This window comes from Castor canadensis, chromosome 3, assembly GCF_047511655.1.
Source record: "Castor canadensis chromosome 3, mCasCan1.hap1v2, whole genome shotgun sequence".
Classification (NCBI taxonomy): domain Eukaryota; kingdom Metazoa; phylum Chordata; class Mammalia; order Rodentia; family Castoridae; genus Castor; species Castor canadensis.
In genome coordinates this window covers 39,043,972-39,067,940 of record NC_133388.1, presented here as the reverse complement: position 1 = coordinate 39,067,940, position 23,969 = coordinate 39,043,972, and the positions used below count along the sequence as shown (strand labels likewise).

The following is a 23,969-nucleotide window of genomic DNA, read 5'->3' as shown; positions in this document are numbered from 1 at the left end:
ACATTCTTTTCATTTTGATCTGTATATTGGTGATTTTAATACCCTTACATTGACTGATACTATATTTAACATCATAAAGAAATTATCTTTGGGCTGGGGTTGGAACTCAAGTGGTAGAACTACCTGCTTAGCAAGCATAATAAGGCCCTGAGTTCAAACCCAGTACCACCTGAAAAACAAATAAACAGAGAAAGAAAGAAATCAACTTCTCAATTTTATAATCTCTGGTTTCATATTACTTGACATTCTTCCTTTACTCCTTTCCAAAATCAGGTGTTGTTATGACTCTCTGTGACCACATAGTTTAGTTTCATTCAGCAAATGTTTATTGGGTACCTCTATGCCAGGCACTATACTGGTAATTGGTGTTAAAAGAGATAAGTAAAGTGTAGTATCTTCTGAAGGCTTGAGATTCTCAGAAACAATAACTAAAAAAAAAAAAAAATCATTTTTTAGACCAAAAGAATTTACACTTTATTAATGTGGCAAGGCTATAATTTAGCCAGTCACAATACAAGCTCCCCTTAAGTATTTGGATTTCAATTAATGAATTAATATATGTCCATTTCTTCCAATGTAATGTATTGGTAAGCAGGACAGTTTCCGTAAGCAACCCAAAGTATACCATAAAATGTGTCTGTATACTGTTTAACACCTGCCCAATATTTGCTGATGATATAACTTTGTTAAGGATAATGGGAGGCTGGCTGTAGCTGCTTGGAAGGCTGAGATAGGGAGGATCACAGTTCCAGGCCAGCCCAAGGGAAAAATCCGGGCATGGTGGCTTGTGCCTATCATCCCAGCAATGGCAAGAAACCTAAAATATGATTACAATCCAAGCTGGCCTGGGCAAAAAGCAAGACCCTATCTCCAAAATAACCTGAACAAAAAGGGCTAGAGGTGTGGCTCAAGCAGTAGAGTGGCTGCCTAGCCACCATGAAGTCCTGAGTTCAAACCAGGAAAAAAAAAAAAAGACAAGGGAATTTTTATAAAATTAAAGAAATAAAACTAACACACAGTAGCTGATTTAGATATTTGTTGATTTCAGCAAACTATACATATTAAAATTTAGATTAATACCAAGTGATTGTAGGCATAACATTCCCAACCTCATGAACTTGTTCAATTAGTATATAAGCATCTGTTACATGACTGGAATGCCCACCAGGGTATTCTCTTAATTAAACATAGAGTCTTGAGGGCTAGGGCATGTAGCTAAGTGTTAGAGCATTTGCTAACATGTACAAGACCCTAGGTTTGATTTTCACCACTGGGGAAAAAAAAAATCAGAGTGACAAGATGTGAATAGAAAATACCTTGAACCAATTTACTTAGAAAGATATTGAACAGGAATCTTAGCATCCAGCAGGGTAACATAAGGATTGTTTTTTCACTGGAACTAGAGCTTTTAGTAGTCCTTATAGCCATCCCTAGCTACTGTTTATTCTTCAAGTAACAGCTCAGGTACAAGGAAATAAGACTTGTAGTAGGAAAGTGTGGGAGCCACCCTAACTTAGAAGCCCATATCCTATATAGAAATCAATATTTCTTATAAAAATCTTAGGTAGCTTCTAGGGTTCCCATAGAGTAAATGCCCAGTTATAAGTGTTACCATAATCAAAGCTATGAGTTCTCATTAAGTATTTATAGTTCATTTATATTACACCCTAGTCCACATGCATGATACCGGAGATCATTTTACCATAAGGAATGATGCCTAGTAACAAGTTGACATTTCATATTTATCAAATTTCCAGGGGAACAGAGCTAGAAACCAGAGAGAATGCACTGTCTGTGGAAAATTAGAAAACAGTAATAAAACTGACTAAAACTCCATCTGCTTTTATAATCACCATGCACTGGCAATTCTAAACAATATCAGTGATAAACTATTCCTCTCCGCTGAGGCAGGCCACTCCTCCCCATTTAGTATGCTACTGATGCCAGACAGTGTTCTGATGCTACAGATCAACAGCAAGCAAGAGAGGCAAGTTCCCAGTTCATATAGAAGTTAAATTCCAATTGGAGATAGTCAATAAACAAATAACGATAAATGATATGAATAAAAATAAAGAGAGGTAAAGTGATAGCAATCAGCAGTAGAGGAGGTATATGCCAGATATTATCTGTTGAAACTTATCCCACATCAGCCTTGTTATATTCTCCCCTACTGCAGTTAGGCTGGAAGCCTAAAAACTAGATGTCTCAGGCTGTCTTGCAAGTTGTAGTCTAACTAGATTTTTTGTTTTGTTTTTTTGAGATGGTCTTACTACAGAATCAAAGCTGTCCTCAAACTTGTGATCCTCCTGCCTCAGCCTCCCGAGTACTGCAATTATGGTCATGTACTACCCCTTCTGGCCTTTAGTTTTGCCGTTGGAATGCATTCATGTGATATTAGAAGGTGAAAAGAAGGTAAAAGCATTAGCAGAAGTACAAGCCCCTCAACTCTCAGTAACATCATTTTCCTCTGATAGCCTTAGAGACAACAGCAACTTCCAGTCACGGATCTTTCACAACACAATTTTCTCCTTTTGCTCCTTCAACTTTACATCACTTGTAAAACTCCCTTCTTCCACCTCCCTCCATTTGAAATACCTAGAAGAATTTGGGCAGTGCTAGGGGTTGAACTTAGTGCTTCAGGCAGACGCCCCTGCCCTAGAAGGGTTGATTTTCCTGTCTGGACCTGACAAAATCTTCTGTTATAGGTAGGGTAATTGAGCCTCAATGATGAGGTAAAATTTGAGTGGAGATCTGAAGGCACTGGGAGTATGCCATATGGTTGAAATGTAGACAGAGGGAACAACTAAAGGAAAATTCCTGACGCAGTACACATGGGTCTCATGTTTGAGGAATAGCAAGGTCTATGTGGCAGGAAGCAAAGTCAAAGGTGGTCAGGTTGGAGAAACAGCAGAAGCAAGGTCATTTTATTCTAAATGCCCAACTGTGAGGAAGGGAAACATAGCATGGAACATAAGGGAATATAACAGGTCTTACATATTTAATGTACTCTGGATCTATATGGCATGGCATATAGAAGGGACAAGGAGAAAACCTAGGAAGACTACTTAGAAAGCTATCAGTACTCCAAAGAGATGTGGGCCAGAGAGGTAGCAGTGGAGATGATGAGAGATCCAGGATCCAGGATATATTTTGAAGGTAAAACTAACGGGTCTTGCTAGGGAATTAAAAGTAAAAGATGAAAGAACGTGAAGAGTCAAAATGAACTGTAAGGTTTTAACCTAAACAAATCTAAGTATAGATATTTACCGAAGTGAGAAAGATGGAGGTGGTAGAAATCAGGGATTCTATATTGAACATGTTAAGTTTGAAGCACCTATTAGAAATTCCACTAGAAGTATTGAGGAGGCAACTGAACACAGTTGTCCATAGAGCTTAGGAGATTTGAGCTAAAGATATACAGATGAAAGGTCTCAGCATATTCATTATTTAAGATCATGAAAGTAAATAAAGTCACCTAGGAAATGGGAATACATAGAAGACAAGAGATGCAAGTTTTACACTTAGAAGGCAACTGTACCTTCATCCTCTTTCCCCAGTTTTTATATTTCCCAGTTTCATTTTCTAATTTTGACCCTTGATAATACTTTCTCTCTATACATAGAATTTTTTCAAGCCTCCATTTTCAACTTCTTTTGGGTTTTCCACCTGCTGTTCCACCATTATCTAATCTTACCATCTTTCCCTTCTTACCATCCCAAAAATACCTCCTTCTTGACTTGCCTCTTTGAAACTATTTTTTGCCAATGTCATCAGTGGCCTTTTAAATATTTTAGAATTTTTTTTTTGGTAAAATACTCAGAAAACAGGGCTGGGGTTATGGCACAAGTAGTAGAGCAATCTGACTAGCAAGCACAAGGCCCTGAGTTCAGCAAATAAAAAATACTCATAATATAAAATTCACCATTCTAACCTAATTTTAAGGATAAATTCAGTAGTGTTAACTATATTCACATTCTTATTCAATCAATTACCAGAACTCTTCTTGAAAACTGAAACTCTATTCTCATTTAATAACTCTCCATCTGCCCTCCCACCAGCCCTTGAAAACCACTATTCTGCTTTCTGTCTCTGAATTTGACTAGTCTAAGTACTTCATATAAGTGGAATCATGCAGAATTTGTTGTTGTTTGGTTTGAGGTTTTTTTGTTTTGTTTTGTTTTTTGTAATTGGCTTATTTTACATAGTAAAGTGTCCTCTACATCAATCCATGTCTGAGCTTTCTTCTTGCTAAAATCCAGTCACTTTAAAATATTTATCGATCTTCAAATCCAGTTTAGATCTTTCTTTCTACATGAAGCCTTCCATTAGTACACTAACCATATTGTTCTCTTCCTGTTTTGAATACCTGGGAAAGCTTTAAAATATTTTTTGTTATCAAATATTTTGAAAATAGAGCAAAAGGAGAAAATCATACATAAATTTACTGTGCTAAACTCAAACATCTTAGCACTTCAGTTCTGTAGAACTGAAATTCTATACTTAGAACTGAGTATAGGTTCATATTGTTTTGTTATCATATGGCTAATATCATAATATGTATAATTTTATATCCTTTAGAAATGTAACATTCTATGAAAGCTTTTTATTACCTTGTCTTCTTAAAATTTGTTTTATTAACTGCATAGTATTCTATTTTGTGAGCATCTGTACTTTTCCTTCCTTTATAGACTCATTAAAGATTACATTATAGGATTTAAAACTCATACGTGCAACAGAAGAGTAGTTGCCCTGTTGCTCTATTTGAAAGAATTGCAGGGGTGAGGGGCAGTTTCTTGGAAGGGGGACCTTCTTATGTCTTTTTCTACCCAACTGTTCAATCCTACCTCCATTCCCACCCCTCTACTTCAAGGAGTTCTATTTTCTCACCACCATTCTCCCTCCATCTTCCAACCCTTCTCTCAGTTCTCCATTTTTCCTTCCCAGTACTCAAAAAACTGATAGATAAACTAACTGGAATGTATTCTTTTTCCACTTTCAGCTCTCCATAGTTTATAGTACCTTTTCTGGTGATTAAGCAACCAATGGTGCATCAAGAATAAGTTTCTATTAATTTTTAACAATCCTAGTTTAGAGCTGTAAATGTAACACATGTATGCTACCTATCTCATATATTTATATTAATCTATCCATATCTATATCTGGTTATCTATCATCTGTATACATATATATATATATATGTATACAGATAATTACCAATATATTATATCCATATCCAGATAGATAGGTAGACAGACAGATACCAAAACTGCTTTTATCATTAAAGTAATTAAATATATTTTCTTTTCCTTTTTTTTTTTTTTTTTTTTGGTACTGGAGATTGAACCCAAGGTTCAGTCTGTAAATTTATATTTATAACCAAAAAAAGTCAGATATGGAATTTAAATTTTATATTAGATAAATGTTTTCTATTAAATTGTATTTGATTTGTCATAATGAGAGAATAGCTTCAATTAATCCATTCTTAGATACCTTATTTTATTTATTTCTAAAAATTATTATATTTATAAAGATGATCATAAAAAGATGTTTTAGTCACATGTGCAAATCAATAGCAACATGCATGTACATAGTGCTTCTATTCTAGGGATTTAATGGTATCTAATTAATATTATCACATTAATTTTTACTGCACTGTTCTGCAGTATGTAGGTGGCAGATGCCTCTTCATAATAACAGCAATAAGTGTTCCATAATGTACTACCTAGAACTAAATATATATGCTACTACTGGATTTGCAGACCAAGGAATGAAGGTGTATTGTGCGTCAAGGTGCTAACATGAGGCCAGCCACCAGTGCTAGGTGTAGCCCCAAACCCTGCCTCTTTAAATTCCTTGTCTTTCCCTTAAGGATGTTTGAGAAGAGATTTTCCTTCTCTTTATTCTTCAGCCTAGGAACTGGACTGTGGGCATAATATTCTATAAACATTTAGCAATCATTTGTTACCTATACCACATGGGTAATATAGGAAATTTTTAATGGATAGAAATAAGTTTATAATCTAGTTGATAATTATGTGTTATAATGTAATATCTATAGTAACTACTAAAAAGTCTATAACAGATACACTCAAAAACACTAAAGAATAAAGTTTAAGTAATCAACAAGGCAAGAAAAAGAAAGAGAATAAAAAAAAAAAAAGAGAGAGGATCCAGCTGCAAGGGAGGTAGATATGAGAGGACAGCAGTTCAAAGCCAACCTAGACAAAAAAGTTGGTGAGATTCCATCTTAACAAAAAAGCTAGGCATGGTAATTCAAGCCTATAATCCCAACTACTCCAGAGTCCTTAGGTAGTAGGATCTTGGTCCATACCAGCCTTGAGAAAACCACAATACCCTATCTGAAAAATACCTAAAGAAAAGGGCTGGGGGCTTGGAACATGGCTCAAGTATTGGAGCACTTGTCTAGCAAGCACAAGGCCCTGAGTTTAAAAAAAAAAAAAAACAGAGAGAGAAAAGATACCTTTATTATCTGGGATAACCCTTTTATAAGACAGGGGTCTCTACAGAGTCCAGGCTCACCTCGAGCTCTCAGTTCTCCTGCTTTAGCCTCCTGAGTGCTGAGATTAAAGGCATGATCCACCATACCAGGCTAACTTGGCCATTTTTAACAACAACCAAAAAAATTCCAGTAATGATTTGCAGGTTTTATATGGTTTTTTTTCCCTTATGTAGCCAATTTTCGTAATAATTTTAACATATTATCTTAGTCTACTCAGGTTGCTATAATATATTGCCATAAACTAGGTACTTTATAAACAACAGAAATTTATTTCTCACAGTTCTGAACACTAAGAATTTTGAGATCAAGACACTATCTCTCTGCATCCTCACATGATGAGGAGTGAGCAAGCTTCCAGGGGCTTATTTCATAAGGGCAGTCACTAATCCCAAGCATAAGAGCTCCACCCCCGTGATATAATCACCTCCCAGAAGACCCTGCCTCTATTGACAGCTCTGTGAGGGTTAGGATTTCAACACGTTTATTTGAGGGGGACACAAACATTCAGATCAGAGCACATTTATTATTCTTACTGTAAATTCGTTATATGAAATGATTATTCCCATGCAAATGAACAACATTTCCCTTCAGAAGTGCTGTTTATTGTACAATGCTTTTCAAATTTATCCTTTATTATATTCTGACACAAATCACACAATTTTTACACTAGGAAAAATATCATTCTCTTTTTTCCAAGTACACATAAAACAGATTTATTGCCTTGCACAAATATTCTTCTACCTTCGTGTATCCTTTTTAACCTTTTAGTAATGATTGCTTTATAATGTATTTAACAGGAGCTCTGGCATATAAAATATTACATTCTACTGTGTACACATCCAAGACAATCTATCATTTTCTCAAATTAATGTTCATTTAAGGTCTTAGCATTAACTAAGGATCTGAAATGTAAAACTTAGGGTCATGATAAAATTCAATGACTTTAGAAACATTACAAGAATTCATCCTGGACAGGGATATAATTCAGTGGTAGAGCACTTACCTAACAGGCATGAGGCCTTGGGGTTCATCCCCAGCACCACATTAAAAAAAACAAAACATGGGCTGGTGGAGCTCCTCAAGTGGTAGAGTGCCCACCTAGCAAGTGTGAGACCCTGACTTCAAACTCCAGTGCCACCAAAAGAAAAAAGAAGAATTCATTTCTTTTCAGACATTCCATATCATCATTCAATTAGAAAGAAAACACAGAACAGTTTTTAAACCAAAACTATTAAATCAGTCTTAGTTCATTCAAAGAGTCATCTTAAGAGAATTATTGTCTTTTCTAATGTAATTTGTAAATCCTATATTTATAAACCAACTTTTAAGACTTCTTAAATTGTGTTTAGAAACTCTGAATGTTCCTCTTTATTCATGATGTTATAACCAAGTAACCAAGACAATTAGCTTAACTCTCAGTTAACCTTTCTTTTTCATAGTAGTAACTTTCAAAAAGCTATTTGAAGTAGGAATATGCTCCATTAGAGTTTATAGACTGACTGACTGTTCTTCCTTTTTTTGTGTGTTCAGTCTGTTTATCTAGACAATTTGGGTATACTAGGTTGTGTATGTATGACCAGATGGTTTTCAATCAATTAATTTTCCAGAAAAAGGAGAAAGGAAAGTGAATATGTTTAAGAGAGTTGCTTGCAATGGATATGGAGTTACTGACCACTATAAAAGTTTAATCACCTTCCCTTTGCAAGAAAGAAGTCTTAGAAGTAGACAATTCCATTTCAATACATGAAAAAGAGAGAAAGCGAGTCATTGCAACCAGTTCAGATACTGTATTAGGACCTGACAATTCCATCAAGACCATGGGATTAAATCTTTGATAAGCTGAAATGAAGAGGATGGTCTCTTAAAATAAGTGATTTCTCTTTTACACAAGTAAGACAGAAAATCTCTTCAGTGGGTTTAACAAAAGAGCTTTTACTTTTTTGCAGAATTTTATGTTGAAGCTTTACCTAATAATTAAAATGCTAATCACTAAATATTCAGAATTGTTTCCCCTTTTGTTCTAAAAGTACTTCCAAGTGAATAATTTTAGTCATGTCAAAAGTATTCCAAAATGGTCACTGCAATTCTGAGTTGTACTTGATGAAATTATGCTCTTTTAGAAAGACATATGCAAGAAAAACAAAACAGAAGCCAGAGTTATGCCAGGAGGTAACACAGGTTTATTACTTAATACATCCATGAAGTCATTAGCTAAATCCAAACACTGAACTCCTGACATTTTACCCTAAAAGTTTACAGTCCAGAATGGGTAGAAAGGAGATTCTAAATTTCTGAAATATAGGCAAAAATAAGAAAGATTCTTAAAGGCACACAATGTAGCCAATTGACAGAACCGTTATTATCAAATTACTGCCTTAGCATATCTTCACAAGAAAACAAAACTTAGTACAAATCTGATCAAATAACTAAAAAGTCCTGAGAACCATATTCTTATGACAAACAAAATAAGTATCAGCTAGCTTTATGAGCTCAACAAAAAAGGATCAGAGTTCAAAAGAAGTGCCAGATTTATCACATCATCATAAAGAATCCCCCAAAGAGGCTACGAGAATTCCATGAAGTGCAGTGCAACCAACATGAGTTTCTAATGGCAAGACTTCTAGTGATGGAACCTCACCTCTGTACCTATCAAAGTCCTAAGACCACCAGGGAAACCTGTTGATCATACCAATCTGGATATATTTTAACATTTCTGAGCAAGGGAGAACATAACCTTGACAGTATAGGGGAGGAAAAACTATTTTTCCTCTACTCTTCTGAGTTCTTAGCTGGAGTCCCCTATAACAAGAGACAGATTAACAATATGTGTTTTAAAAAATAAAAAAAGAAAGAACTTATGAACATGTATGACACTTTTCAAAGAGGTAGTTAGGACTCTGGCTTATATAAAATCTTCCAAAAAAATCAATAAAATCTTAAACTTGTGACAAGACAAGGGAAAAGAACCTTGAGTCTCCAGTGGTTGCATCTGTGGGAAAGCAAATCTATGGGAAACTAATTATAGATAAAAGCCAGTTAATGGTGAGTATGTTATGTAGATTCCTTTGGAGCCATCTCCAGGCTGGTAAGGGTCTACAGTTTTGTCCTTCCTGGTTATGGGGGAGTAGTCTGTGAATTTATGTCCTGCTTTTAGGCAACTAAAGGGAAGACAGAGGTTTTTGTACCTGATTCTTCCCATTTTCCCTCAGCTCAAAAATTATCCTTATACCAAAGTGGTATACTTTGAAGTAGCATCTTCTGCTACCCTTGAACAGAGTCTCAATAGTGTCTCAAAAGGAGAAAGTTACAGAGAGTACTTAAAGGATTTTGAAAACTGGCTTTGGTTCTGGGCTGTTTTAAGGTAAATGTTAGTAAACAAGGTCCAGGAAGAGACTGGTCAGAATTCATAATTGATAATTGATCAATTCACAATTGATAGAACAAGTTGTCTTACCTTTGAAGCACATAAACTCATATGGAGTTACTGTTAAATCTGTTTGTGCATAGTCCTATCTTGGAATATATGAATCTGAATAAGCTTGCATTAAAAACAATTTTACTTAAGATAGTTTGAATTATCAGTCATGGTTTGGTACTATTTACCTGTTATGGAAGTAATAGTATTGTTTTGCAAGTTCATTTAATTTCTCAGAAGGAAAGAGTCTGTAAGCAAAGCAGTGAATTGTAAGACTTTTGCAGAAACTCAAATACAATGAATGCCTAGAACTGATGACTTAAACTGTTAATATAAAATTGGGGCTAATCATTAGCAACACCACTAACAACAGGTGTTGGCGAGGATGCGGGGAAAAAGGAACCCTCTTACACTGTTGGTGGGAATGTAAACTAGTACAACCACTCTGGAAAAAAATTTGGAGGCTTCTTAAATATCTAAACATTGATCTACCATATGATCCAGCAATACCACTCTTGGGGATACACCCAAAAGACTGTGACACAGTTTACTCCAGAGGCAGCTGCACACCCATGTTTATTGAAACACTATTCACAATAGCCAAGTTATGGAAACAGCCAAGATGCCCCACCACTGACGAATGGATTAAGAAAATGTGGTATTTATACAAAATGGAGTTTTATGCAGCCATGAAGAAGAATGAAATGTTATCATTCATGGATGGAACTGGAGAACATTATTCTGAGTTAACTGGCCCAAAAGACCAAAATTCGTATGTTCTCCCTCATATGTGGACATTAGATCAAGAGCAAACACAAGGGGATTAGACTTTCATCACATGATAAAGCGAAAAAATACAAGGAAGGTATGAGGATAGGTAAGACACCCAAAAAATTAGCTAGCATTTGTTGCCCTCAACGCAGAGAAACTAAAGCAGATACTTTAAAGCAACTGAGTCCAATAGGAGAAGGGGACCAGGAACTAGAGAAAAGGTTAGTTTGAGAAGAATTAACTTAGAAGGTAATACACATGTACAGGAAAGCAATGCAAGTCAACTCCCTGTATAGCTATCCTTATCTCACCTAGCAAAAACCCTTGGTCCTTCCTATTATTCCTTTTACTCTTTCTTCAACAAAACTAGAGATAAGGGCAAAATAGTTTCTGCCTGGTAGCGAGAGGTTGGCGGGGTAAAAGAGGAGGTGGGGGGAAGGGGAGAGAAATGACCCAAACATTGTATGCATGCATATATGAATAAAATAAAAATTAAATAAATAAATAAAAGTGGGGCTAGATGCTAACAGAGTGAACAAAAATGTAGGATGATGGATATGATAAATTAGAATGCTCTTGGGCCAGGTATGGTGGCTCACCTCTATAATCCCAGCTAGCAAGACCTCATCTCAACCATTAACCCTAGTATGGTGGTAATCCTAGCTACTCAGGAGGTCATAGGTGGGAGTATCACACTGCAAGGCAGGCCCTAACAAAAAAAAAAAAAAAAAAAAAACCACTAGACCCTATCCAAGAATAATTAAAGCAATAAAGGGCTGGAGTGTGGCTCAAGTGGTAGAACTGCCCAACCAGTGTGAGGCCCTGAATTTAAACTTCAGTTCCACCAAAAAGAAGAAAAAATTAGAATGCTCTTAATGACTGAGGTCTTTAGGAAAGAGTGGACTACAAAGGGAGGGGAAGATTAAAAAATTGAATGTTTGGAGATTCCAAGATGGTGGCTAGAGGGAGGAAGCAGAAAGCGTGCCTCCTAAAGTGAAATCTTGGAGAGACGCTGGAGACACACCTTGCAGGCAAGACCACCGAGAAGAGGCAAAACTTTGACCCCTCCACACCTCCAGCCGGCACAGAGCATCTCCACTTCACATTAAAGGGAGAAACCAGGAGGGCCCCCGGGCCGCTGCCAGATGCCTGCCCCCAGATGGCTTGGGAAGACATGGGCAAGGTGAGCTAAGCGGTATGCAGTACTTCCACAGACAACCCTGGGCCAGATCAGCATAGCCCCCTGGACAGACCAACCCCACCAGGGGAAAAAAGAGAAACTGAGTAATAAGCAATAAGAACAAAGTCACATAGCAAAGACGGTGGGGCACCCTGAGTGCCATAGAGGGGGAAAGGGGAATCCCTCCCACAACTGTAAATAAACAAGCTGGGCCTGGCCAAAGAAGGCGGGCGCGGAGGTGCGTGCCCAGCAACCAGGAGCAGGAAAGCTTGTGAGAGTGGCAGAGGGAGGAAAACTCCACAGGAGAAGGGGGAAGACCCACTTCCCACGTGAGCTGTAAATAAACACGCAGGCCTGAGAATGCGGACGCAGTGTCACCTCCCCCAGTGTGCTTGGAAAGGGGAAAGCTTGTAGCAGCAGCTCATGCACAGAACTCTGAGTAAACAAAGTCTGCAGGGTCAGGTGAGTGTTAAGCTCACTCCTGAGATCTGCATGAATAACGCCGCCAGCAACAGCAGGCTGACAGCAGTGGGCAGGCAAGCCACAGCCGCAGATACCATTCACAGACCTGTCTCCAGACTCTTTTTTTTCTCTCTCCCTACCTTTGATGAGAAAACAACCGAACTACACCTGCATGCTGAAAAACTCACTGAAACTGTATTGCATTTGAACTTGGGACACTTTGTGGGGAGTTTTTTGTTTTTGTTTTTGTTTTGTGCGGTTTTGTTCTACTTTATGTTTCCCCTTTGATAGGACAACTAAAGAACAACATCTGAGGCACCATCTCCAGGATTGGAGGCTGAGGGACGAACACCAAAATTATTAAGACTGAAACTTCATTGCATTTGGACTTGGAGGTTTTGGGGGGGGGGGTTATTATTTTTTTTTGTTTGTTTTATTGTATTTATTTTTTTCCTTTCATTTACTTATTTTTTATTTTTATTCTTATCTTTATTCTTTTTATTTTTTGTTTTCAATCCTCTCTGTCTCTCTAATGCCTTTTAAGTTTACAGTTGATTAGTACACTATCTCTCCCTGTTTATATCTTTGAAACTTTTTTTGTTTATTTCTTTGTTTTGTTTTTTCTACTTGATTGTTTGTTTTTCCATTTTCCTTTAACTTCTTTGCTTTCCATCCCCTCTCACCCTTCCATTCTAAATATCCACTAGTGCTATTATTACAAGCCAGAAAATAATTGCACACAGTACAGGGACAGTAACAACACCAAGGGCAATGACAGGAAGACAGAAAAAACAGGGAAACCAGTTTCCCCACAGCAAAAAATTAGTACAGGAACCAGAGGAAAATGAAAAAAACAGATACTCAGATCCAGACTCCAACAAAATGAAGATAAACTATGCCAAAGAACCAAATGAAGCCCACAAGAATAATTTAAAAGAAGACATACTACAGGTACTCAATGGGAATTTTATAGAGATGATACTGGATATGATCAACCAAAATGTACAGGAGACACTCAAGAAATTCCAAGACAACAAAGCTAGAGAATTTGAAAAAGCAAAAGAAGAAATAAAGGAAACCATAGAAGCACTGTATAAACACCAAAGTGAAACAGAGGACACAATTAATAAACAGATAAATGAACTCAGGACAAAAATAGACAACATTACAGAGGAAACAACCCAGGATATGGAAAACCTCAGAAAAAAGATCGAAACAGAAATGCAAAACAAAACGGAAGGCCAATCCAGCAGAATAGAACAAACAGAAGACAGAATCTCAGAACTCGAAGATGAAATGGTAATTAAAGGAAAACCCGAAGAACTATTAATTAAACAACTCAAGACCTGTGAAAAGAAAATGCAAGAACTCACTGACTCCATCAAAAGACCAAACTTGAGAATCATGGGCATCAAAGAAGGAGAAGTGTAAGCAAAGGGAATGCGTAATATATTCAACAAAATAATAACAAAGAATTTCCCAAATCTAGAGAAAGATATTCCCATACAGATCCAAGAGACCTCCAGAACATCAAACAGACCAGATCAAAACAGAACTACCCCACGGCATGTCATCATTAAAACAACAAGTTCAGAAACTAGGGAAAGAATATTGAAGGCTGTAAGAGAGAAAAAACAAACAACACACAAAGGTAAACCCATCAAAATCACAGGAGACTTCTCAACAGAAACATTAAAAGCAAGAAGAGCGTGGGGTGAGATCTGCCAGGCACTGAATGAAAATAACTTCAACCCCAGGATACTCTACCCAGCAAAACTATCATTCAAAATAGATGGAGCAATAAAAGTCTTCCATGATAACCAGAAACTAAAACAATATGTGACCACAAAGCCACCACTACAAAAGATTCTTCAAGGGATTCTGCACGCAGAAAGTGAAACCCAACATAACCATGAAAGGACAGGCAGCACCAAACTACAAGAAAAGAAAAAGCAAGTAAGTAGAGACTAACCTCAACTTAGGTATACACAATCAAACCTTCGAACAACTAAGACAACTAAATTACAGGAATCACCACATATCTATCAGTACTAACACTTAATGTTAACAGACTTAATTCACCCATCAAAAGGCACCATTTGACGAAATGGATTAAAAAGGAAGATCCAACAATTTCTTGCTTACAGGAGACCCATCTCACCAACAGAAATAAGCATAGCCTTAGGATGAAAGGCTGGAAGAAGCTTTACCAAGCCAATGGCCCCCGAAAAACGGCAGGAGTAGCAATACTTATCTCTGACAAAGTAGACTTCAAACCTACATTGATCAAATGAGATAAAGAAGGACATTCCATACTAATAAAAGGGGAAATAGACCAAAAGGAAATAATGATTATCGACCTATATGCACCCAATGTCAACACACCCAATTTCATCAAACATACCCTGAAAGACCTAAAAGTATATATTAACTCCAACACAGTGGTTGTGGAAGACTTTAACACCCCATTGTCATCAATAGATAGTTCATCCAAATTAAAAATCAATAAAGAAATCCAAGATCTAAAATATACAATATGGACAGACTTGATGTCTACAGAACATTTCATCCAACTTCTACACAATATACATTCTTCTCAGCAGCCCATGGAACCTTCTCCAAAATAGATCATATCCTAGGGCACAAAGCAAGCCTCAGCAAATATAAGAAAATAGAAATTATACCATGCATACTATCTCATCACAATGCAATAAAACTAGAACTCAACAACAAAAGTAAAGACAAAAACCATGCAAACAGCTGGAAACTAAATAACTCATTACTTAATGAACAATGGGTCATTCATGAAATAAAAGAAGAACTTAAAAAGTTCCTGGAAGGAAATCATCATAGCCTACTTTGAGAACCTATATTCAAATAAATTTGAAAATCTTAAAGAAATGGACAGATTTCTAGATACATATGACCATCCAAAACTGAACCAAGAGGAAATTAATCACCTGAATAGATCTCTAACACAAAATGAAATTGAAGCAGCAATCAAGAGTCCCAAAAAAGAAAAGTCCAGGACCTGATGGATTCTCTGCTGAACTCTATCAGACCTTTAAAGAAGAACTGATACCAACCCTCCTTAAAGTATTCCACGAAATAGAAAGGGAAGGAAAACTGCCAAACACATTTTATGAAGCCAGTATTACACTTATCTCAAAACCAGGCAAAGACACCTCCAAAAAGGAGAACTATAGGCCAATCTCCTTAATGAACATTGACGCAAAAAACCTCAACAAAATAATGGCAACCCCGAATTCAACAACACATCAAAAAGATTATTCACCACGACTAAGTAGGCTTCATCCCAGGGATGCAGGGGTGGTTCAACATACGAAAATCAATAAACGTAATAAACCACATTAACAGAAGCAAAGACAAAAACCACTTGATCATCTCAATAGATGCAGAAAAAGCCTTTGATAAGATCCAACATCATTTCATGATAAAAGCTCTAAGAAAACTAGGAATAGAAGGAAAGTACCTCAACATTATAAAAGCTATATATGACAAACCTACAGCCAACATTATACTTAATGGAGAAAAACTGAAACCATTCCCTCTAAACTCAGGAACCAGACAAGGATGCCCACTAAATCCACTCCTATTCAACATAATACTGGAATTCCTAGCCAAAGTAATTAGGCAAGAAGAAGGAATAAAAGGAATACAAATAGGTAAAGAAACTGTCAGAATATCCCTATTTGCAGATGATATGATCCTATACCTTAAAGACCCAAAAAACTGTACTCAGAAGCTTCTAGACATCATCAATAGGTACAGCAAGGTAGCAGGATATAAAATCAACATAGAAAAATCAGCATTTCTATACACTAACAATGAACAAACTGAAAAAGAATGTATGAAAACAATTCCATTTACAATAGCCTCAAAAAAAATCAAATACCTAGGTGTAAACCTAACAAAAGATGTGAAAGTTCTCTACAAGGAAAACTATACACTTCTGAAGAAAGAGATTGAGGAAGACTGTAGAAAGTGGAGAGATCTCCCATGCTCATGGATTTGTAGAATCAACATAGTAAAAATGTCGATACTCCCAAAAGTAATCTACATGTTTAATGCAATTCCCATCAAAATTCCAATGACATTCATTAAAGAGATCGAAAAATCTACCATGAAATTTATATGGAAACACAGGAAGCCATGAATAGCCAAGGCAATACTCAGTCAAAAGAACAATGCAGGAGGTATCACGATACCTGGCTTCAAACTATATTACAAAGCAATAACAATAAAAACAGCATGGTACTGGCACAAAAACAGACATGAAGACCAGTGGAACAGAATAGAGGACTCAGATATGAAGCCACACAACTAAAACCAACTTGTCTTTGACAAAGGAGCTAAAAATATACGATGGAGAAATAGCAGCCTCTTCAAGAAAAACTGCTGGGAAAACTGGTTAGCAGTCTGCAAAAAACTGAAACCAGATCTGTTTATATCACCCTATACCAATATTAACTCAAAATGGATCAAGGATCTTAATATTAGACCACAAACTCTAAAGTTGATACAGTAAAGAGTACGAACTACTCTGGAGTTAGTAAGTATGGGTAAGAACTTTCTCAACGAAGCCCCAGCAGCACAGCAACTAAGAGATAGCATAGATAAATGGGACCTCATAAAACTAAAAAGCTTCTGTTCATCAAAAGAAATGGTCTCTAAACTGAAGAGAACACCCACAGAGTGGGAGAAAATATTTGCCAACTATACATCAGACAAAGGACTGATAACCAGAATATATAGGGAACTTAAAAAACTAAATTCTCCCCAAACTAATGAACCAATAAAGAAATGGGCAAGTGAACTAAACAGAACTTTCTCAAAAGAAGAAATTCAAATGGCCAAAAAACACATGAAAAAATGCTCACCATCTCTAGCAATAAAGGAAATGCAAATTAAAACCACACTAAGATTCCACCTCACCCCTGTTAGAATAGCCATCATTAGCAACACCACCAACGACAGGTGTTGACGAGGATTCGGGCAAAAAAGAACCCTCTTACACTGTTGGTGGTAATGTAAACTAGTACAACCACTCTGGAAAAAAATTTGGAGGCTACTTAAAAAGCTAGACATTGCTCTACCATTTGATCCAGCAATACCACTCTTGGGGATATACCCAAAAGACTGTGACACAGGTTACTCCAGAGGCACCTGCACACCCATGTTTATTGCAGCATATTCACAATAGCCAAGTTACGGAAACAGCCAAGATGCCCCACCACCGATGAATGGATTAAGAAAATGTGGTATCTATACACAATGGAATTTTATGCAGCCATGAAGAAGAACGAAATGTTATCATTCGCTGGTAAATGGATGGAATTGGAGAACATCATTCTGAGTGAGGTTAGCCTGGCCCAAAAGACCAAAAATCATATGTTCTCTCTCATATGCGGGCATTAGATCAAGGGCAAACACAACAAGGGGATTGGACTTTGAGCACATGAGAAAAACAAGAGCACACAGGGGAGGGGTGAGGATAGGTAAGACACCTAAAAAGTTAGCTAGCATTTGTTGCCCTCAACGCAGAGAAACTAAAGCAGATACCTTAAAAGCAACTGAGGCCAATAGGAGAAGGGGACCAGGAACTAGAGAAAAGATTAGATCAAAAAGAATTAACCTAGAAGGTAACATACATGCACATGAAATTAATGTGAATCAACTCCCTGTATAGCTATCCTTATCTCAACTAGCAAACACCCTTGTTCCTTCCTATTATTGCTTATACTCTCTCTATAACAAAATTAGAGATAAGTTCAAAATAGTTTCTGCCAGGTATCGAGGTGGTTGGGAGGGAGAGGGAGGGGATGGAGTGGGTGGTAAGGGAGGGGGTGGGGGCAGGGGGGAGAAATGACCCAAGCATTGTATGCACATATGAATAATAAAAAAATAAAAATTAAAAAAATATTGAATGTTTTAAAGCTGAGAAAGTAGTGGTACCATTGATAATATCATAACCAGTAGATTGAAATTTAACGTTTTGGAGAAGGGTAGGTTGTGTTTTACTTTGTAATTTTTCTTTCTTTTGTAATTGAACTGTACTAACTTTTAGGCATCATTCTGGACATGACTAAATGTAGAAAATAACAGGAAAATTGTATGTTTATATTAGTATTTATATTTGTATATTTAGCCTTATAATCAATCTTCCATTTTAATTTTATGTTATCTTTGACTATGCTTAAAATGCACTGCAAAATCCATACCCTCATTTAACTAGCTATTATTTCATTATGTCAGTTTTCCAGACAAATAACTGATTCTCCAATGATCTCTAATTGTTCTGTTATTTCTGGACCTGTTTACAGCAAAATAAAGAGAGGGAACATGAATTGCAAAGAAAACACCCTAATTCAAAGGGAGTCTTGTTTTTTTGGTGGTCACTACTGTGGTGTAAAAAAAAATACATACAGAAACACACAGTATTCATTCTAAAGCAACTTGTCTGATGAAGTTAAAGAGCTGTAAGCCTTGGCCTTTATAAAATAATAATGACTTCAATGACTGCATTAAGAAGAGAAAATTAATTTACATTAGCACTGCAAAAGCAATTTTCTAAGCACTGTTAGTGACTAAGCACAATAGTGGGTTCAGTTTTGAAGAAAAAGATAAGATGGTCAGAGGTTTTTCTCCACCTATTGTGAAAGGTCAGTTGCAAAGCTACTGCTTTTTCAACCTAAAGACAAAACTCGGATGACATGCTATCGCTAATGAGTCAGAAGGAAGACTAAAGGGGCTGGTGGTTATTTAGAAGAGGAGATATACAAAGCCCTGGGTATTGACCATATGAATAGCCTAAGCATCTGAGATGTGCAGGCTTGCCTTCAACCTCCTGAAGTAATGTTTAGATTTTCTCACTTCAAACCAGTACTTTTTGGGCTGTAGGTGTAACTTAATGGTAAAGCACGTGCTTAGCATATGTGAGGCCCTGGGTTACCGATCTTCAGTACCACAAAAAGGAAAAATGGACTTTTTAGCTTTATAATAGTCTTAAATCTAATGTATAAGTGAAATAGTCATGTGTATATGTATAAATTTTTTAATATGTATTGCATATATATATATATATGTATATTTTGAAGGTACTAGAGTTTGAACCCAGAGCTTTGTGCTTGCTAGTCAGGCACTCTGTCACCTAAGCCACACGTCCAGCTTTTTTTGCTCTGGGTATTTTTGGAGATAGGGTCTTGCTTTTTGCCCAGGCCAGTCTGGCCCACAATCCTCCTATTTTACACTTCCAGCCATAGCTGGGTGACAGGCACACACCATCGCACCCAGCTATTGGTTGAGATGGAGTCTTGCAAATGTTTTGACCAATCTGGCCTCAAACCACAGCCCTCTTGATCTCAGCCTCCCAATTAATTTAGCAGTATAGACATGAGATACCTGGTGCCTGGCTTAACCTTATATTTTTAAATGTGTGGATGTTAAGTATCCCCTTTCTTAAGTATTTTATAATCTAACAGTCTTTGTTTACACTGTAAGCTAATGTGATGTATACTAGCATCCTGGAGTAACAATATGAGAACTATTGTGGGTGGGGGGAATAAGTCCTCTTTCAACAACAAATATCATAAAGAGAATTGCATTTTTTATATATTTCTACATAAAAATTATTTATTTACATAAATAAATGTTTATTATCTCAATGCTAATAAGTACCTTGCAGGGTAGTTGTTATAATTGGATTTTACAAATGAGAAAATTAAGGCAAAGTTTGGATAACTTGAACTTGAATCCAAAACTCTTCCTATAGTAAACTTTGACTGCCTCATTGGAATCTCCTGACATAGAATAAGCGCCTTTTGGTTTGCCTCATAGACATAAGATTAGTAAATGTAAGGTCAATTCCATTCAGAATGGTGGAATTTTGGGTTTGTGTAGCTAAGTAACACTGTAAGCTTGTTAGTCTCAGAGACAAAATATTTGTCTTCTCCTTCAGAGATGTTTAACTTCTTTAATACTGTTGATCCACTTCAGAAAAGGGACCAAAAAGCTTGAAATTAAAAAAAATGATCATTCTCCTCAGACTTGGGAATATCATTTCACAGAGTCTCTACCCCAGATGTTCTCTTTGAAAGATAAATTGGAGGCAAAAAAGAAAGATACTTTTTAGATCCTTTCATTGGACTAGTAACAATTATTTCCATGGCACTATTATCAAATTATAGCCATTGCTTGTGTGATATTTGGCCTGTTTTTCAATCATAATTGAAATTTCTTCATATCTCTTTTAATTCTGTAGGAACATTTTCTCACCCTCCTTTACTTGCAATACTTACTCAAAGATTCTTGCAGCACATACTTTCTATATGCCAAATACTATTGTAGCTCTAGAATACTGAAATCTGCTGGAGGAGTAGCTTAAGCTATAGAGCACCTGCTAGCAAGTGTGAGGCCCAAAGTTCAAGCCCCAGCACCTCAAAAAAAGAAAGAAAGAAAAACTGAAATCTGTTTTTTCCACTAGAAATAGGCAACATTATCCTAAGAAAATAATTAGTGGTGGTTTTTTGGCTTTGTAGCTGCTAAATCCCGAAGATGACCTCTTACCAGGAAAGATTCGAGACAGCAATCGTTCAACCCTCCTAGCAACAATTCAGGAACATGGTTATCCCACAATCAACTTGGGAATTGTGGGAGACAAGTAAGTATGGCATTTTATTTTGAAAAGTTGTTATTGTACAAATACGAAGTTTTGGAATACTAAGTAGGCGAAGTTGCTGCTAAGAGAGACAAATTTTATACCAAAATTTTAATTAATCATATTCTTCAGAAGCCAGATAATTATACAGGTGCGTATATACTTTAAAAATAGACATTTTTTTAGAACGGGTATTACAACAGGAGAAATGTTTTACTTTACTATGAGTGTGTTAAGTTTACAGAGATCTCTTTTCATATCATTGACTTTACCCCAGTGGAATTAAAGGTGATGGTGTTATTCCTATTCACACTTCTGCTTGTCTCAAGAAAAGCATAGGTGAGCAGAGACAGAGAGATTTGTCAAAGTTAACACTACCTGATTCTTTGATGGTGATGTACAATTGTTTTCTAGGTTTTTCATACTGATTTTTGTATCACTGCATAACCCAAATTCCTCCGTTTCACCCACTTTAAAGTACAAAGGGAGGCATATTCACTATAAATGCTCATCTTTAAGAGCTTATTGCTCCCACGTAGCAAATTAACTCAGCCCTCCAGTACATTCCCTAAATATTTCTGGAATCTCTAGTGGTGTCTCACATGTAATTAAAAGAAAGTCTGTGCTTTCTGAGCATCCCACTACTACACAACACTGCTGCTCAGCCATTTTTTATTAGCTTTGTGGAGACAAAACTAGGAAATCTACCTGACTGATAGATACATGATGTACCTGCACCCATAATTACCTCTTTCTTGTTTATCACCACTTTGTCATTGAGTGAAGCTTATTATGCATGGATCCCCAGATCAACTGTGCTTTCAAAGAAGCTCTGCCCTCCATTTCACAAGGTATGCTCTGACACAGTGTGTTATCAACCCATGTTAGATGCAAAGTGGACACAGTGCAATCCTTGGGCATAATCAGCATCTTTCCAATAACGTTTTAAAGTTCTTTTCTTCCTCCTGATTTTTTTCTTCTTGAGGATATTCAAGTAGAAGTTGTTTAATGTATTTTCAGATATCTCTTTAAAATCTTCACCATTTTTATCTACCTGGACGTTTAGCTCTAGAGAAGTTCGTGACTAAGTAACCAGCCATTTTAAAACACATGTGATGAAGCCATGTGCATTACCTGGTGTCAGGGTTCCCTGTCCCAGGAAGAGTAGGAAAGGACCCACTATAAGAGAAAAAAAATCCAGTTCTTTGAATTTGGACCACAGTAGTAACTTCCTTTCATATAAGGTTTAAGTACCTTAAAACCTATCCTGATATAGCCACAGCTTTAAAGAAGACTAAAATTAACTTCTGAGAAGAAATAGGATGAATTTAAGAGTTTTTAAAACACAGAGATCAAGCAATCAGGCCTGAAACTCCAGGAAACAAACTCACCAGATTCAGTAGGAATGGTTTCCACCCTACAATGGTGCTGGCCCTGCCTTCCAAGGGCATTAATGAGCTCTAAAACATATCAGGTAAATGGAGCTTTTTTTTGGGGGGGAACATTTTACCTTAATCTGCTGTGAACTATAATTCTTTCCATTCTCACGACTATTGTTACACTTTTGTGTTTGGTTTTGTTTGGTTTGGGTTTTTAAATTTTTTATTAGCATATAATAGCTGTACAGGGGATACATTGTGATATCTACATGTGTGCTTACAATATATCTTGGATTCACCCCCCTTTATGGCTCTCTTTCTTCCTTCCTCCCCTCTTCTTAGAATAATTTCAACAGGTTTCATTCTTCTATTTTCACATATGATGCAAAATATATCCACCATATTCACCCTTATTCCCCCCTTTCCTTGTGCCCACCTCCCACTAGTACCCACCCCTTGATAAAACCTATTTTTCCATCCTTCCCTTCTTTTTTTTTTTTTTTTTTTTTTGGTTTGGATTTTTTGAGACAGGATCTCACTGTATAGTCCAGGCTGCCCTGAATTCGCTTGAATTCAAGATCCTCCTGCCCCAACCTCTTTTGCCACCATGCTCAGCTTTGTATTTTATTAAAGGTACTTAATACAATATTGTGTGTGTATGTGAGAGAGAGAGAGATAGAGAGAGCGAGAGAGAGACATTATCTTATTATAAAGGTCAAAACACTATTGAAAGGCTCTCACGTTGCCTTGCTAATGTTTAATTGTATGGAGTCCACCCTGTTGACTTGTAATGGACATTTCCTATTAATGTTGATGTTATATTTAACTCCAAAATATATCTTGTAAGCAGCATAAAGAACAACAAACTATAAATAGGTATAGGCAATTCAGAGAAATATGCAGATTTCTAGTGTGTGTCCTTCTATTTGATAACAATACCTTCTGTCAAGCTGAAAACATTGTCTTTAAGTGATTGATGCAAATCTAGGCTTTCTTGGTCTTAGCGTGCTCTATTAATGAAGCCCAGAGTGAATAGTTTAGAACACAGAGGTGAAATGTGGGAGGAAAGAATTTATAGGTATTCTAATGGAAATCTGTACTAGGAATTTAGCAAAGGAAACAAGGTACAGACTATTGATGCTCTGCGCAGGTTGCCTCCCTCTGCATTCTCTTCTTCCAGTGTAGCCCTTTGCTAATAAAAGCAGATGTTTTTATACAGAAGCCTCTGTGAGAAGCTCTCCAGGAAGAATATTCTCAAGCCCAGAATCTTTACTAAGCTATGAAAGATAAGGGTAGCTTTTCTATTTAGAAAAGCTTAAGTGGCCAAGTGCTGGTGGCTCACACCTATAATCCTGGCTACTTGGGAAACTGAGACAGGTAGGATCTCAGTTCAAGACCAGCCCAGGCAAATAGTTTGTGAGATCCCCACATCTCCAAAATAACCAGAGTAAAATGGACTGTAGATGTGACTCAAGTGGTAGAACACCTGCCTTTTACAAGTGTGAAGCCCTAAGTTCAACCCCCAGACCCACAAAAAAAAAAAGGCTTAAGTGCTGGGCATGGTA

The 23,969-nt window shown here is 36.8% G+C and overlaps 1 protein-coding gene across 18 annotated transcripts in view; it reads left to right on the top strand.

The window, feature by feature from the left end:
* The window catches only part of Gphn (gephyrin), a 571,921-nt gene that overhangs the window by 499,865 nt on the left and 48,087 nt on the right, over positions 1 to 23,969 (top strand). For all 18 annotated transcript variants that reach the window (XM_074067764.1, XM_074067753.1, XM_074067755.1 and 15 more), the window contains one exon: positions 20,907 to 21,028. In XM_074067764.1, the coding sequence (XP_073923865.1) occupies positions 20,907 to 21,028 (122 nt within the window). The remainder of the gene's footprint in view (positions 1 to 20,906; positions 21,029 to 23,969) is intronic.